General features: G+C 41.7%; 1 protein-coding gene across 2 annotated transcripts in view; it reads right to left on the bottom strand.

Annotated features, from left to right (window-relative positions):
* The window catches only part of RIC8A (RIC8 guanine nucleotide exchange factor A), a 39,251-nt gene extending 20,775 nt beyond the window's left edge, over positions 1–18,476 (bottom strand). The window contains exons 1-3 of one of the 2 annotated variants that reach the window (XM_075280296.1): positions 18,187–18,476; positions 4,849–4,896; positions 3,435–3,452 (exon numbers count right to left, since the gene is read on the bottom strand). In XM_075280296.1, coding sequence (XP_075136397.1) covers positions 3,435–3,452; positions 4,849–4,896; positions 18,187–18,270 — 150 coding nt within the window. In that variant the 5' untranslated portion in view covers positions 18,271–18,476. The remainder of the gene's footprint in view (positions 1–3,434; positions 3,453–4,848; positions 4,897–18,186) is intronic. The other variant, XM_075280297.1, reaches the window with a different exon arrangement.
* Positions 18,477–19,031: the final 555 nt, after the last annotated feature.

Raw genomic sequence — 19,031 nt, forward strand, 5'->3', positions numbered from 1 at the left:
TTCACAACAATTAACTGAGCTTTTGATTTATTTATTTTTCAATTAATTTCACAGCCCTAAAAAAAAAAAAATTATTAAATTCTACACATAAGGTAAAGGACGGTTCTAATTTTAAGTTCGTAGACCTACAATGCAGTGCGCAGTGCGTACTAAAGGCCATGTGGTAACAAATGCATATAGTGAAATGTTAATCATAGTTGAAGGCTGAGTTTTTGCTGCTTCTTTGACCTCCATCTATATTTGACCAGTGAATGAATGTTCCTTGTACATAACAACGAATTTGACTTGAGCCAATTCTTCAGCTGACGCACATTTTGCATTGCCAAGGGATACATAACTCCACCTTTCCAACCCCAGGGATAACCACGATGACGCTACTTTGTGATCACGGAGGAGTCTTCACAGGCAGAATCAGCCAGAATAAAACAAAGAGCGTCTATTCCATTCTATTTCATCAGCAGCAGTCCATTGCCATGTGATACAATGGCGTGATATCCAAACATATTTTTATGAAATTACTTAAGGCTAAGGCCCCATGTGGCATCCAGCAGAAACACATCACAGTTCCTCCCGCAGCGCAAAATTTTCCACAGCGTGTATTTTAATGCAAAGTGGGGATGAGATTTGCTGTGATTGTAAAATGCAGTGAGTAAACCACCGCGGTTACGCCACGTGGGGCCCTGGCTTAAAGGTGTTCCCTAGAATGCAAAATCCGCATTTGTGCCTAAAGTATACTGCATCAAAGTAACCCATAAGCAAGTCAAATATACTGTAGAAACCCATGCTGAGAGAAAGCACTAAAAAACATCACCACACCGCATTACGATCACCTGTTTTCAGAAGGCTGTTTACATAGAGTCAAAGTAGCAAGGGGAAAAAAAAGACTGATCTGTATCTCTGTCCATGGGGCATACCACAATTTTATGTTCCAAACCTGGATGTGAATGCCAGCTTTTTGTATTTGCTAGACCTGCAGATTTCGACCTGTTGACCCCTAATGAGTATGGGAATCTCCCGATTCTCCACCAAGTTGGGGGAAATAAGAATCAGGCAATTTAATTTTCTGAGGTCATTCCTTTAGCTTTTGGGGAGATATGTTGCGAGAAGGGTAGACACAGGCCGAACAGTGAGGGGAAAAGCCATTAGATAAGAAGCTCACCACTTCCCGCTGCTCTTTCTAATCATTCTCATCTCTGTTCCTGATAAGGAGGAAAGCGTCACAGAGAGGTAAGGTGCTGATGGCATAATGGCTTCTGACCTCACCGCTTCTCTATAAGATGTCTACCTTTCACGGTTATAAATGCTGTTGCCCATGCTGGCCTTTCTCTTTAAAGTGAACCTGTCATAACGCAGCATATTCTGCAAGCAGCCGTATAAGAGCAGAAGACGCTTAGTGGAAAAAGATTCAGTATAATCTGTCAGTAATCCATTGAAATCTCTGCTTTTTGTATGTTGAGAAGTCAAGGAGGCAGTCCTATCAGTGACTGACAGACTTCCCTATATGACTGTGCAGAGAAGTCTGTCAGTCACTTATAGGACCGCATCCTTGATGTCTCAGTATAGAATTAGCAGAAGTAAAAGCATCTTGACCTTCTAGGTCACTTACAGTCAGGGAAACTTACTTATGGAAGATGTCTCTTCTGTGTCTAGAAATGCAAGGCAAATATCTCTTCTCCATTACTCATTTTGGGGTGTTTTTATATGCTGTATGACATGCATGTATATAGTTTTGCAAAGTGTATATATCAGCATCTTCTGTGTATCTGGACTATTCCTTACAATACGCCCTTTTGTTTTTTCATGAACGGGTTCAGCCTGATGAATAGATTGGTCACCCAAAACACTATAGCACTATAACATAAGCAGTGATTGATGCAATTGGTAATCGAATAGAGAACATCCCATCGAAGCAAATTATGTGTTGTTACTCTATGATCTATTGATCCTGTGGGAGGGTGGCGGTCCCCAAATAAATGTGTACCCTTGCTAAAGAAACAGTGTGCTGCCTGCTGTATAAATAAATGAACAACACGACAAGTCATACTGAATCTTTTTCCGCAAAACCATATATCCAACTGTCCAGTATACTAAACCACCCGCAGATTACACTGCATTGTTCAATGTGACAGGTTCCCTTACTAAAGCATCTGACAAGGCACCCTCCATACCTGTGCTGTTAGGTTAGGTACTGCAGCTAACCAGCATTCTTCCAGATAGACAAGCATAGTTATATCCTGGAAAACCCCGTTAAAGCAACCCTCCAGCACATCATGAAAATTTCCCAATAAATTCATATTACATTGTTAAATTACATGGGGACCTCTTTTATTCTTTCTCATACAGTTCCTTCGTTCCCCAGTCTCCACGTTATTTCTGTAAAATTACACTTCCCCCCGCTAAAGGATGAACTAGCTGAAAGGAGGAGAGGTGTCTTAAACTACTAAGCTGGTGGCCATTTTACAGAAATGGAGAGGGGACTGGCAATTCATAGGAACTGTGCCAGGATGATTTAACGCGGACCTCCAATTATAAAACCACTTTCCTTAAATTAATGGAATTCATTCAAATTCGTAAAATATCGTACTATAGAAATCCAATTCATTCTCCACTTATTAAGCTGCTCTCCCCTTCCTTATCTTCAGTCTGTATGCTTATAAAGCGTTTCTCTCTATATCCAGCCCAAAAACAGAACTCTACGGAGATGGGAGGGGAAGGAGAAGGCTGGTAATTGATTTATTTCTTCATTCTGTGTAATTGTAGAGTCTTATCGTAAAACAGTGTTAGAAGAGCTTCCACACTGGTAGTATGGCAGTCCATAAGTATTTTCCTCTTTCCATTGAAATCTATGTAAAAAGTAATTCAGTTTATAAATGGAGAAGGAGACATTGACTAAAGTCTATGTACACCTTTGTGGTTTTCAAAAATGACCGCTTTATATTTATAAGTGGCTGAAAACATTGTAAAATAGGATTTTATTAGAAATGGTGTTTGCTTTTCCTTTGCAGTCTTCACTTGCTCTCATACAGTGCAAGCTGCTCTTTACCCTTTTCAGACAGATCTCTGATCTCTAACCTTCTGTTAGTGTTATCTCTGTTGTCCTAAGTGCTCATTAACACTACTAAATAAGTGGAAATCTTACCTAATAGATTGATTCTTAACTCTTAGCTATTTTAATATAAAGAAGCTATTAACCATACACATGATTGCCGAAGGATTATTGGCCCCAAATAACACAAACAGAAATGTCTACAGATGCCAAGATTGAATCCTGCATCATTTTTTAAAAGTTCTTCATTTCATTCACATATATCTCTGTATGACATGCAATTCAGCCAAACATACCGCTTCACATACATATCTTATGCCTCCACGTAGAGGCTTGCATAGCTCTAAGAGTAAGTGCAGTCTACTCCTAGACTATTGCATTATGTTACCTCCTCCAGCTCCTGGCGCTGCAATTCAATGATTAGACATAGAAAAGTAAATCCAATAAGTAAAGGAAAAAAGTTAGGGGGGGGGGGGGGTTGAGTAATATAAAAATATGACAAGAGTACAACAATGCCACACAAGATACTGTGAACTTTGACCACTAGTAGAAAGGCAGACAATACAACAGGGAAGTCAAGTGATAAATATCTTATTAGAGGTACAGTATGACCACATAGCATAGCAGCCTATAGGTTTAAGATCTATACAATGATCTGTAATATGACCATGTTCATGGGCCCTAATAGGGGTTTTAACCAAATTGAAATTTAACTCTTATAGGAGATAAGTGTCTTACCCTGGGGTCTGATTGTTGGGACCCCAGTGACTATGACGACAAGGATCACCACCATCTAAACAGTCTCTACCCTCACCTTCTGTCTCTATCCCTCTTCCCTCATAGATTGTAAGTAGAGATGAGCGAGTAGTGAAATATTCGAATATTCGAAATTCGATTCTAGTAGACCTCAATATTCGAGTATTCGTTCAAATATCGAATCCCATTATAGTCTACGGGAAAAACATGGCCAATTCAGGGAAACCAAATTCAACCAATTGGAGTCACGAAGTCCACGATGACACCTCCGGAAATGATGCCAACACCTCTGGAATGCAACTGGGACAGCAGGGGAAGCATGCCTGGGGGCATCTAACACACCCAAGTCCCAGTATTATTATTATTATTATTATTATTATTATTGCTGCTGATTTAGCTAGCCAATGACTGTATACGTTTTTTTCCCAATGCCTATGTTTTCCTACTTCCTTTCCCACCTCTCTTGCATAGTTATTGGTGTAAAAAAGCGCCAGTGAAGATGAGAGGGAAATAGAATTTTTACTGCGTTTACCGCGTAGTATTCGACCGAGTACGGGCATTTCGAATACCGTAGTATTCGATCAAATACCTACTCGATCGAATACTACTCACTCATCTCTAATTGTAAGCCCCTGCAGGCAGGGCCCCCTATCCCACTGTGCCAGTCGGTCATTGTTAGTATTATAACTGTTTTGCGTACTGTATGTAAACCTTCAAATGTAAAGCACCATGGAATTAATGGTTCTATATAAATAAACAATAATAATAATAATAGCATATCACTAGAATATGACATTACTTTGTGATCGTGGGGGTTTAACCTCTGGAATTCCCACGAACCTTAAAGTTGCAGGAACTGCAGCTGATCTGTAGTAACCTGGTATGGCCAGATGTCAGGCCCACATTGTTATCATGTTGATCACCCATCCTTGGGATAGGTCATGAATATGTTTAGCCAGAAAACCCCTTTAATGCAAAAGGTATGTGTAAGTAGTTACAGAAAACACCCTACAGTGGAGGGGAAATGTCCCGTAAACACTTCTCACCTTTCTCTGCTCTCTCTGCTCCGCATTGAAGAAGAAACACTGGGAATTCTGTAAGAGAATAAAGAAAACATTAAAAAGAACTTTAAAAAAAAGTAGATCATTGACATTTCATATTAACCTTTAATAGATTTTTCCCACTAAGATAAAAATAGCTTGAGAAGATGGCCAAAAAATGTTGCCGTCTGTCAAAGTCATTTTTGAAAAAAAGCCCCGTTCTAAAATGATGGTATTACTTGTGTTCCATACCCATTTTGTTTAAAAGACACAAATTAGTGCTTGCTTTAATGGGGTCAGGCTGAAACTAACTAACAGAATATACTTCCTTGTCTATTCGGCTGAGGATCCAGCAGGTAGTCTCCTTTCGGGTCCCTGGTGTTCCTGTCTCTTGGTGCACACAGCAGTGTGTCAGCCAGTCAGCACACCAACGCTCAGCCACTGAATGGAAAGTCTATGTGGGAACCCCAGCCAAATAAACAGGCAAGTATATACCATTCGGTATTTTAAGCTTCCCTGTTTAATAAATAAAAAGATAGACTTGGAACACTCATTCAAGTGGTCATACATGCACAGTTCTTTGCATTGCCTGCACTGCTCTGTGCCACCATCTTCCAGGCCTTCTAGGTTTCATCTTTATTCTAGCATTGCTTTGAAAGCCAGCATGTTAAGAGTGGCTAGCTCTGCAAAGTGGCTTGCAACGGATATATAGAGTGTATGACACACAGTACATAGCTCAGGGCTGACCCAGCATATTTACTGTGTAGAGGTTATTTTATATAAGTCAAAGGTGCTTTGTGACATTTGTCTGATGGATGTCTACTTATAACATATTACTGGCGAAATGGATCACAGCAAGTAATGGCGGTTATATGTGGGGCAAGACCGGAACAAAAAGAAGTTGGATCCAGATACAGTTAGGCATCTTCTTGTTCTGGAATGTAGAATACCACATTGCTGCTTCCAGAGCTGTGAACTGTGGTAGTGTACCAAATGCCCAGGATATGCAACCCTAACAGCAGCAAAGCAGATCTCAATGGGGAAAAAATAGAATAGGCAAAAAGATAAAAATCTTTACTAAAATTTAAATGAAAAAATAAAAAATAAAAATACAGTTTCCCTTTGGAAGGGGTTTTCTGGTAAAATCTTGTTTTCAGAAAAAGGACAGAATGAGTTAAAAGATGAAAAAACACAGGATCCCACTCATTGCTTATTCGGTGCTGCTGGCAGAACAGGTTAAACATCACTCCTCTCATACCTCTCTGGGTGCTGGGGTAGGGCCTCAAAACAAAACAGCTAGTAAAAAAGAACACCGCACTTCAGATCTTCAATGTCCTTAGATTACTTTATTTATGTAAGACAATCCAGTGGTTCTTGAAGTGGTGACTAAATCCAAATATGGATAGATATGCCATTTCAGTACTGCCAAGTATCACCTTTTACTGTTCAGCAATTGTATTTGTTGAAGGTGTTGATAAGACTAATATATCAAAATCCACTGGTCTGCCGACTACAAAGAAACGGAAGAGCATACAAAAACTGGTGTGCAGAGTCCTATGCACTAACTACATTTACCGGCTGGACTGGGATGCCTAGAGCCCACCAATTACATTTACACCACCCTACAGCTACAATCGTATGTTACCGGATATCCATTTGCAAGTTTATAAAACTGCGCCAACACACAGTGACGTCGGTCTTAAGAAATGTCAACCCTAACAAAAGTTGCAAGTGTGGTGCACACAGAGGAAAAAGTCAATTCTATGCGTTAAAAATTGCAACTTTTGACATGTCTTGCCTTCTGTATATACAACCCTTAATAAATCAGCCTGTATTTCAGTAGTAGCTTGCTACTAGTCCTGTGTTCTTGGATCTAGAGGTCACTCTACATTATATATGACATTATATCGCTTGTCCCAAAGACTGCAATACAAGTGTATTGAAATTTATGGAAGAATTACCATATAACTATTGTTATCTTCCTAAGAGAGGCCTAGGAGCCTTCACGAGTCTCCCAGCTACCATAGAGAAGACTCTGATTAAAGGAATCAATACCTGTCTCCACTGTGTAATACAGCAGAGGCCAGGGGTTATGGTGCTTGCCCTGCTTTACACAGCAGCGACCTGGGTTGTGCCAGGAGGAGAGGGGTTCGGAGCTTAGGTGCTGTAATATCGGAAAAGTGCCATGTATATTCATATTAATATGCATGAGACTTTCTTCAATATAAAATTTTACACGCATTATTGCATCTTTTTACCCTTGATGTTCTGAGAGTCCTTTCTCTAATAAAATTAAATCAACAAACATAAATGAATTATGCATCACCTTGTCTGAAAATGCCAGCGCTAGAAACATACAAAAATTATTTTTCACATACAGTGAATGCCATAGAGGGAATAAAAGATCAAAAGAGCTAGATTGACTTTTTTTTTTTTTTAAATAAAATGCAATTAAAACATTGGACATTCCCCAAAATGGTATAAATAAATACTGTACATATATACCCACAAAAAGACACCTTAAAGGGGCTCTATCAGCAAAATCATGCTGATAGAGCCCCACATACTTACGCATCGTGCACGCTGGGCGGGCATTCAGGGTGTGTCTTCATCTTCAACCACGCCTCTTCTTCCTCCGATGTCCTCAGTAGCCGTAGTAGAAGCCGCATGCTACTGCGCATGCGCCCAGGCCATTTTTTTTTTATCAATGTCCGTTCACGAGCGCCGGAGGAAGACAGGACCCGAGGATATCGGAGGAAGAAGAGGCGTGGATGAAGATGAAGACACACCCTGAATGCCCGCCCAGCGTGCACGATGCGTGAGTAGAGCACATTCTTTTTTAGGTTATTATTTTAAAACGGTGCCTGAATAGCCTTTTTAAAGGCTATGCACGCATATGTGGGGCTCTATCAGCATGATTTTGCTGATAGAGCCCCTTTCAAGTATGTCAGTTATATCTATAGGTGAATATTTATTCTGCCAGCAAAATGGCTGTCAGAATGACATGAGGATACCGAATAGAGATGAGCGAGTATATTCGATCGAATACCTCCGCCGCATAGTTCTTGGTGTAAAAAAGCGCCAGGGAAGGTGTGTGTGTGTGGGGGGACAGTAAAAATTGGATGTCCCTCCCACCTTCCCCAGCGCTTTTTTACACCAAGAACTATGCAGCGGAGGTATTCGATCGAATATACTCACTTATCTCTAATATCGAAGTATAATGTCAATGGCAAGTTTCCAGCAATTTCACCATTCATATAGCAAGCATTCAGGTATAAGCTGTCAAAAAAAACAATTTTTACTAATAAAATATATAATACATATATGCACATAAATAAGAAAACTGCAAAACTCTTGGGAGATATAGAAGGTAAATAAACATAATGACATGGTAGCTCTATCCAGAGCGCTCTACCGGGAACAATTAAACCTTGTTTATGAGGACCAGATTTATCGCTTCTCAGATAACATAACATGAAAGAAACTCCCATTTACCGTATCTGGACAATCAGAGACAAAATAAATAAAAGGGAGTCTACTACCTACCTTCCCCAAAACATATTGAACTGCCCGCACCACATCACAGATCACATTACATTAAAGGGACTGTCCGTGTTAAAAAAAAACAAAAAACATTTTAGCATTAAACTAACCCCCCCCCCCCCCCCAATCTAACTTTACAAATTACTTTTATTAGCAAAAGTTGATCTTTACCATTATCGCTGGGTCAATCACGTGACCGCCCCAGGCACATTTCATAGTCTCCTGTGACTCTAAGTCTCGCCGTTTCCGGAGACGGGGGTCGCATACTATATCCCCCCTCTCTCTTCTCCCCTCACGCCCCCAGCCCTCCTCGTCCCCTCCCTACACCCCTCCAAGGGGCACAACGCTAATGAGGTGGTACTTTCAGAGGGGCAGCAATTTTACTTTTTTTTTTTCATAACTAGCCCATGACAGCCGCTCTGAAAACTAAACTAAGAGGACCTGTCCTGGGCTGGCTTAGACCTCTGCGTCTCAGCACAGGCAGCGATGATAATACATCATCACGTCTCCTGCACTGAGATGCAGGAGTCTTATGTGCGGCCGGGTGAAGAAGAGGAGGCGGCAGTGGCAGCTCGGGATGACAGGCTGCGATCCCACTGCCGCTATTAATATACTCAGGGGTCTTTTCAGACACCCGTGTATAATAATTGGAGCCCCAGGGGATGTGAGGTAATATAATAAACAGTGTTACTCACCTCTTCGGGATCCGATGTTAATCCTAGGAGGCTTCGGGCCTATATGGTAATGTCCCAAACGTCACATGATCTGGGGTATTACCATATAGGCCCAAAGCCTGTGCTGGGAGTACCATATAGTCCCAAAGCCTGTGCTAGTTGTAATAGCCTGTTACTGCTAGCACAGGCTTTGGCCCTGTATGGCAACAGGCTTACTGCTACCACAGGCTTTGGGCCTGTATGGTACTGCTAGCACAGGCTTTGGGCCCAATATCCCTTTTAGAATTAACATCGGATCCTAGAGAGGCGAGTAACAGTGTTTATTATGTTCCTTCATCTCCACTGGGGCTTTGATTATTATACTCGGGGGTCTGAAAAGACCCCCCTGACTGCAATAGTAGTTCATGAGTGTACAACTGTGGTGCAGAATAGAGCTTGAAGGGTCTGCTGTGGCCCCTGTAACCTCTATTATGCCCCACAGTCTATTGTGCCATTGTGGGGCATAATATAGGCTGCAGGGGCCGCTGTGGGATATATATATATATATATATATATATATATATATATATATATATATATATATATATATATATATGGGTTGAGTGTATGGAGAAATGAGGAGTCAAAGAGGACTTTGTTGCAAACTTTACAGAGACAAGTCACAGCTGGAAAAAGTGGTCATAGCGGTCCAAAGAGAAAAGACGGGAAATGTGAGCAATTAGTCGATTAGTCAGAGACATCTACTGCAAGTCATAAAATGTTACTGCAATGTATTCACTGTAATCTTACCACTAGCACCCTGAGATCCCCCATCACCCCCCCTCCTGGTATTCAGTCCAGGGGGCATCTTTCAATTGTCTTACTCAGGCAGCACAGAGGCTAGGTTCACCACTCCCTGTCATACTTACCTTTCTTCCTGCCGTCTCCTGTCAGGGTGCGTCATCAGCGACACGCGTGCAGTAATTCTACAATTCGGGCATGTGCAATAGATTTCCCAAATGATTGTGGGCTTCCCAGTGGTCAATTTTAAAACCCATTCATTTGAATGGGTTTTTAAAGGTGACCACCGGTGTCCGCCTGCGGCCTCTACGCAGAGAAATGGTTTCTTTTCAATTGGACACAAAGTCGGACATGCAGGACTTTATGTCCTGCCGAAAAAAAAACTGTTTCCCCACGTAAAAGGCCACAGGTGGACACCGGCGGTCACCTTTAAAAACCCATTCAAATGAATAGATTTTAAAATTGACCGTCAGGAAGTCATCCCCTGTCCAGTTTCTCGGGGCTGAGGACGGAAACCCAGCGGAATGGCACAGGGTGGACACCGGGTGCAAGTGTGAACACCCCCTGAAAGAAGTAAAAACATCAAGGAAACATGACCTCTGTCACTGATACACTAGATAAAGGAGTGTCCTATACTCGGAAACACGTGTTTATGGAAACCAATAAAGAGCATCTGATCAAGAACATCCTAGGTAAGTGCAGATTTATTTCTTCATCTCTGAAGTCGTGTTCCTCATTATAGGTAAAGAAGTGACAAACTTATCAACATTGTAAATCTAAGTGAAAAAATACTGCCCTTTATAAATGTTATTTCTCCATAACTTAGAATCTACCGTAAGTAACAAAACAGGGAAACCTAAATGAAATTTACAGCTCAGGGGGGACAAGTTACTTCCATTATTATAGGAAAACCAGTATCAGACTTCAGAGACAGCACCACATAAAATGTCACAAAAGACAATGTTTCCTCCTAACAGCGGTTCTAAATATTTCATGATTTCAAAGTTGTTACACAGACCTATTTTTGGCATCACCGTATAATGTCGCCTTTACCCAGTAATAGTTATGCACACAAGAACTCAAGAGAATCTTTTGTTAGGAGCAATACATGGCTTCCAAGCATTATATTTAGGGGCATAACATAAAGCTCATGGGTCCCAATGCAAAATCTGTACCAGGTTCACCAAACTATAATGCATCATTTCTAGAATTGCTCTCCTCTTACCCTGAGGTCCCTTACGGACGACCGTGGCCGTGTTTAGTGTGCTATCCATGCATTTCAGATAGCACACTGACCTATTCATTTTGTATGGTTCCGTACTAGACTGTGAATTCCACGGTCACGTGTGTGGGCTGACAGTCTGAGCCACTAAATATAGAGCAGGTCCTATTCCTGTCCTATTTTGTGGCCCTTGCTTCCCTGGCTCGTATTCATTTAATGAAAGGGACCACGGAAGTATGGCCAGTGCACCGGCGACACAAGGGAATAGTGGGATTAAAAAGTCCCCAGTTAAAGCCCCTCTTAGATAGGCTTTTATGATCATTATTATTGGTGCAATATAAGGGGATGGCGCACTGGCACTGCTATAAGGCTATGTTCATACTGAAGAATTTGGAGCAGATTTTGAGGTGGATTCCACCCAGACTGCCTCCAAATGTTTTCAGCGACAGTCAGTGGTGGACACTTTTTTTTTCAGGACAGTTCTGATCTCTTGCTACAAATCTGAGGCCAATGCAGCTGAGCCCCATTAGTTCCTGAGGCAAGTAACCCCAGGCGAAAAGCCAAAATTGTGTTTCAGCTTTCTGCTGTGGTGCGTATAGGCCCATAATCTGGAGAGGAATCTATGGTGGATGACTGCCTCTTTACTTTTCGTGATATGAAGGCTATATAAAGCCTTTCAGAAATTAACTCCACGAGGACTTGTCATCTCTACTGCTATATCTGTTAGAGTAAATTGCCCATGAAATAACAAAACTGCACTGTGACGTTCCTCTTGTTATTCCTCCTGGACATTCACAAATAAATTGACATTGTTGTATTACCGTTCCTCTAGTCAACAATGTGGACCCTGACAGTGTGATACTTCCAGCACTGACTCAATAATATCAGACTGTGTAGGGAAATACCCTATATATTAGGAAAGGGGAATGGTAAAGCTTTCCATGTATTCATACATTTCCTGGAAGAATGACAGAAAACTGGCAAAAAAAGAGTTCTAATAGAAGATACTACAGCATTGTTCTAATAAAAGATACTCAAGCATTGTTCTAATAGAAGATACTCCAGCATTGTTCTAATAGAAGATACCCCAGCATTGTTCTAATAGAAGATACTCCAGCATTGTTATTTAAAGGAGAATACCAGTATTTATTAAAAGGACATGTACGGAGATAGGTTTTTCAAGAAAAAAAAAAATCCTTAGGATAGGTCATCATTATATCAGTGTTGGGGTTCAACATTCTGCACCCCCTCCAATCAGCTGTCTGAACAAACAGCAACATTTGAACAAGTGTGGCCTCACACATTGTCATACACACAGTATAGCAGCTGCATGGTTTTGCATCTCAGCCTAATTTACTCGAATGGGGATGAACTGCAAACAGGCCATGTGACTAATGAATGTGCCATCATATGACCTGCGAGTTGGAGGCAGTGCTCACTGGAGTGCAATTGCCCATATGCATTTCAGGCTAAGACTACACTGTGATTTTGGTTATGACTCCCGTCGTGCATCCAAGATTGACAGGTCACTCTGGTTGACTTTTTTTGCGACTTAATGGGGTTTTCTGGGCAAAAAATAATTTTTTAAAAAAATGTCTATTAGTGCTATTAATGAGGGTTCGGGGGATATTGTCACTCCTTAGGGAGAGACCACCATATAGGTGTGTGGAGACTTGTTAAGCCTTTAGCACTCCACTTTGCAAGGAACTATGGGAAGAATATGCAAATCTGCCTTCCATGATGTAATTAGGAAGACAGTTGCTGCCTCATTGTTGCAAACCAATAGAGGGCGCTCACTGGAATGTGCAAGCCTGTCTTAAGACAGGATTCCAGTGAAATAACCCAATAATGGCTGCTCCCTTTAGCCTCATGCCCGACCTTCCAAGAGGAGAGACTATACCTGGTATTAATCCCAGCGTCATTGCTAAACAATGGCCTCTTGGAAGGTCGGGCATGAGGCTAAAGGGAGCAGCCATTATTGGGTTATTTCACTGGAATCCTGTCTTAAGACAGGCTTGCACATTCCAGTGAGCGCCCTCTATTGGTTTGCAACAATGAGGCAGCAACTGTCTTCCTAATTACATCATGGAAGGCAGATTTGCATATTCTTCCCATAGTTCCATGCTATTAATGAGTTAATAATTGCACCTATATACCTTTGGCAGTGTTTTGAGTGATTTCTGGGTATCTCTGAGAGCTCCTGGTATCTCTTGCATTTGGTTCAGTATCCTGCTATGTAAGTCCCACACTAACCCCTCTCACCTTACCCCCCCTTCCTACACCCCCTCCCTGTCTCTCTAGCTAGCCCTCCCTTTCCTACCTACTCAGCCCAACCCCGGACCCATATTATATGCTTGCCCTCCACGCTTCTTCCTCTGAGATGGCCACTACTTCTTTAAGGATTCTGTCTGTGTGTGCTGTTCTCCAGCAATGTTCCACCACTACTGCGCATACATGGATGCGCAGTAGGGGTGGATTATCGGCAGCAGTGTGCTCAGAGAAGAGTGCACACATACAGAATCAGTAAAGAAGGAGGAGGCATCTCACAGGAAGAAGCATAAAGGGCAAGTATAATGGAGTGGATGGGGAGGGAGAAGTAGTATTGACGATCCATTTCCAGAAATGGATCGTCACCCGATAATCAGAAAATGTCCCTGGGGTGGTCACCGCCCCATGGATATGGGTAAAAATACATTTATTTTTTTTATTAATCATGTTATTTAGAAAGCAGGGGCGGAGGATGTATAGATTAGTGTAGGGATTTCCAGTTATCCCGGACAAACCCTTTAAAGTCTTGTTCACAGTATACTAGGGATCACAATGAGACTCCATTCACTAACATTAGTGAAGAAAGCGCAGGGCAACACGGAGATTTCTGTTTGCATAAGGGGAGTCACAGCCAAGTCAACATGTTGCCCTAGCTTAGTAAAGAGGAGCCCCCATGTCCCATCTCCATCTGATAGCCAAAATAGACATCCTCTACAAATAACCTTCTCTCTGGAGGACATGGCTCATCCATTCATTACCTGGATAGCCCAATGCGAGAGGTTTCACATTTTATACCTATGGAACCAATTATGTGTTAAGGGGTTTTGTAAACTAGAGGCAAATATTTCTGTAAGCATTTATATTTATCAGGGAATGGATATCTTCCCTATAATATAGCTGACCTCCTTAACTGCATGAAAATCCCATGTGGGCTTGCAGGGAAGTAGAAGACTGTCTGCACCTGAATCACACTGACCTGTCAGAATAACAAACGGTGAGAATGTCTTACCCATCTTTATAGTCAAACTGACCCAGAAATGTCTCATGTGATGGGCTACAAAAACCCAAGTGGGAATTCTCAGATAAGACCACACCATCACCTCGGAGAATCATCCAATCACAGTCTCTGCACCCACACAGTTTCCCTCTACACCTAATTCACACAGCGCACCTTTCATACACCAGTAAGAGTACCAGTTCTCATACCGGGCACATTAATCATACCACAGGAAACCCATTAAAATAGTTTTGTGCCTATGAATGATAAATTGCTGGACTCCAGTGCTCGGAGTGGAAGAAAGTCTGAGATATCACTGCTAATCCTGCCATTATTATTTTACAGTAAGAAAAGCAAATAGAGATCCTGAGACTTGTAATTCTGCAACAGCTGGACGAACAGAATCTTCAATTCTGATCCAGGCTAGTACACAGGGCGGTCTTACAGCTCAGGAACCGTACATTAAGTGCCAAGGAAGGGATCAGATCATGTCCTATGTGTTCAAGTAAGCAGAAATATGGACGTACACTGCCAACATTTACTTTAGCCAGCAATAATGAGCTCTCATTTACAACTAGCCCAAGAACAAGCCAACTGTGTATTCCATTCTCCAATAATAGCAAGATAGCTGGGGGCCAGCTGCGGGGACACACTGAGGATTCACTTACATGACTTCATATGCCCTAACAACCCCTATAATAAGAGGATAAGGAGTAGCCATTTCTAGACATCTAATGAGATTGACTTGCAGTAAAACCATAAGGTTTGGATCACACAAAACTTTACTGCTATTTCCTGACTGTTTCCCCAAATGTTGCTATTGAAATGCAATGACTTATTGCAGCTGGAATCCTTTGCATTATTAAGGCAGAAAGATACAGTGAAAATTTGCAATATAAACTGACAAGCTGCAGACTGGGAGTTCATTTGCACTGAAATTTTTTTTAGTGCAACACATAGATACACATACTTTGCTGTTATTGTATATTGCATTGGATTAGCAGCCAGTGAGTCCACAGAAACTGAAATTGTACCCCAAGTGACCCCAGCATCCAGGTAGGCAATGGTATTAACACCAATTCCTTTATTAGATGGGGGACACATATCAAGGGTGTAACTAGTAACCAATAGCAAAACTCTACCATGACCACTTTAGGCTGGGACCCCACGTGGTGGAAACACCACAGGAAAAATCAAGGAGTTTTACAGTCAGGGCAAAGTGGATGGGATTTTAGCAAATCCCATGTCCACTTTGTGGTAAAAATTGTGGTGCTGGGGCAGTTTTGGAAATCGCAACATGTCAATTATACCTATGGAAACACCAGAAGGTTTCCCCATAGGTATAACTGAAACAAAAAGGTCTCAGAGGAAACCTCTGTGAACTTTCTGTCTAGAGCGCTGTGGGAAAAAGCATGATGCGTTGCCGCCACAGTTTTTCCCGCAATACTTTTTTGCTGCGGACCGCTGCGTGGGACCTTAGCCTTAAGCAGAACTTAAAATGTGTGCATTTATTTTGGTCTCCAACATACACAAGGATAATACATAGTGATTTTACAGTACATATAACGGACAAGATGATGTCACAGTACCAGGATATTGTACGGTGTGATGTCACAGTAGGGCTGGGCAATGAATTGAAAACATAACCGAAATTGAAAGTCAACTCAATAAAATGTGACCTTACTGTACATTGATTATTTAAATTACTTTGAATCCATACCATTCTGTCTCACATTGCCACTGGCTAAAAGATAAGTCACACACTGTATGCTATCCAGTCAGGATTGCTAAAAAATGTGTAGCATATAAACAAGGGACGCGATATGTAAAACGAGAGTGCCCTAAAATAATCATTCATCTCAAAGTAAAATGATCAATTAATCATTATTTTGATCTGGGTCATAATCGCCCAGCTCTGTGTTACAGTACAGGAATAATGTACAGTGATATCACAGCACAGAAATAATAAATACAGTGATGTCACAGTGACATCATAGTACAGGGATAATGCACATACAAAAAGTAATGATGTCATATGCAAACATTATGATGTTTTGGTAAAGTAATGAAGTCCCATATAGGTTTCACATCCCCCTCCATCATCCATAGGTTATCACTAGTCCTATATAGTGCTAGGAATCTCTCACACAGAATGACGTTCAGATCGGTAAATATGGCCAACACTTGGACAGAGTTTCATGGGTAAAACTCGGTTGTGTAAATCTAGGGCAATTGCACCCTAGGCCTCAGTGAAATTGGGCTCCCTTAGCTGATGGGCCCCATTGGCTTCCTTGGTGGTTACATCCACAGCCCTCATATATCAGACAAAGGCCCTATACATACAAGAACATTCAAAGCAGATGATGCAAATAGTAAAGCCGCGGGCAGGCAGGGACTCTCTCATCATAGATCACTATAATGAAAGGAGTCCCAGTCTTCTGACTGGATTCAGGCCAGGAAATCTGGCTGATGTGCGGACCGGATTGCCCTGTGTGGATGGTAACAGGTACAGTGTAGGGTAATGTTCGGTAGAGACCTCATATAGCTGATACAGTTGTCCAAATACACTCCTAGGACATGGAGGACACTGGTCACCATGACTTTTTTTTTCTTTATCAATAGCAAATTGGCAAAATATCCTATTAATACATCTCAAGTGGGATGAAAACAAAAGGTGACATCTGCCCAAGTTGAAAAGTAGCAGAAAATCTTCACAAATTACTCAAACTCATCGCCATCATGAAGTCACATCTGTATTTTTCAACACATTCATGCGACTTTTTTATGGCTGAAAACTGGCGTAGAAACAGTAAAAAAATCTATGTAGTATCGAAAAGGAAATACATATTTTTCATCATATTATCTATGAAAATTACATACAGATAATGGCGCATATAATCCACTATCACTAAGAGGTCAAGCTACTATTTTATTGATGAGGACCAGTGAACACATTGTTGCCAAATTTCAGATGCCTAGACCCCTGTGAACGAGTCATAGGGGATAGAATATAGAGACTGACTGTAGTGAACAGAATTACAAAGTTCAGTTATAAAGAACTGGTTATGTATGATCAATAACAAAAAATAATAACATTAACCTTTAGTTATTATATCGCCAACATATTCTGCAGCACTTTACAAATTGTAGGATTCAAGTACAGACAAAAATGAGACATTACAGAGTAATAATCAATTCACACAGTGGGATTGGGGGGCTCTGCGTGCAAGAGCTTACAATCTAATCCCATAAATTGTATATACCTTTTGACCGCTGTTGCTGCATTGAATACGACTGTGATGTTATTTTTTGCTAGCACCCAACCTAGGGATATGAGCGCCATTACTGACATTGACTAAAGGTATGATGGCACTCTGCATAATGTCCCCTATAAGGCACTGAGGCTAAAACTCTTCTATAAAGCGGGTCCCTGGCCAGGACCATCACATTTCCAATTTAGCAATGACTGCCACTATCGCGTTTCTATTTCTACATAAAGCATTGGAATAACTTGAGCAATTATATGAAAGTTGTCTTTATCACTAGGGCTCCTCCAGCAAAATATTCCCTCAGCAGATGACTACAAAGCTTTGTCTGCCACATAACACACGACTCCTAGTAACACTATAAAGAGTGCATGAGCAGATCACAGCCATAAAGCACATCTCTATGACTTATCCCATCATCTGCTCACAACTGGTCAGAATGCAGAAAAAAAAGAGCTTAATGTAAATGGGATTTGCATGCAATCCCCCACCCCCAGTTGTAGGGTTAGAAGCAAACAATCCTCTTGTGAATGCTTCCCATCTCCTCCCTGCATCCAGGCATCATCCTCATGCCTGCTCTAGTGCATCCCTTACCTCCTTATTATACTCCATCAGTGCTTTCTGCACCAGCTCCTGCTCTCCAGTCTCCAGCTTGTCTAGGATGGCATCCAGATCCATGGCTGAGAGGGCAGAGAGTGTGTGCCTGCTGCTTGCCCTGTGTGCAGGAAGTGGCCCTGGCTCTACTTCTCTTCCTTCTGCTCAGCACTGACACAGTGACGTCACGAGGGCGGGGCTGAGCTGTCAATCTTGCCTGCAGCTCACATCTCAGGGAACGTGTGTGGATCAGGGGCACAGGGCGATCAATGTGCTGCCTCCTGTCCAGGACGCTGGTTATTAGGAGCAAATCCAAGGCTGTCATAATCACATTCACTAGTCGCTGTCATTCACTCTTGGCAAAATTGGCAATTCTGCTGACACTCTGCCTACACAAGGGTTAGAAGGATAGCTTGGCCTCCAGCCTCTGAGAACTACAGAAAAGTGGAGGCACTCATTGCAAAAAATAACACAACTTTACATGCTGTTATGTGGTATGTCTCAGGTATACATTTAAATGATTCCACATATAGTCTGAATAGACACTGGGTGCCCTATAAAAAAGCTCACAGACAGCTTCTTTTGGGTAGTGTAGCACGTAGGCCACTTTGAGTGTTTGGATCAGTAGACAAATGAGAGCACACATGGCCAACAGGCTCTGGACAGCCTAAATAGACCACCAGTAAAGAGGATCATTTAATCCAATACCAAACACAAGCAGCTCTCATGCTTTCCTTGTCCACCATCTCATAGATTGTAAGTCCTCGCAGACAGGGCTCTCTACCCCACTGTGCCAGTCGGTTATTGTTAGTATTATATCTACCTGTATATTTTGTGGATTGTAT

The sequence above is a fragment of the Leptodactylus fuscus genome, chromosome 6 (assembly GCF_031893055.1).
Source record: "Leptodactylus fuscus isolate aLepFus1 chromosome 6, aLepFus1.hap2, whole genome shotgun sequence".
In the NCBI taxonomy this organism is placed as follows: Eukaryota; Metazoa; Chordata; class Amphibia; order Anura; family Leptodactylidae; genus Leptodactylus; species Leptodactylus fuscus.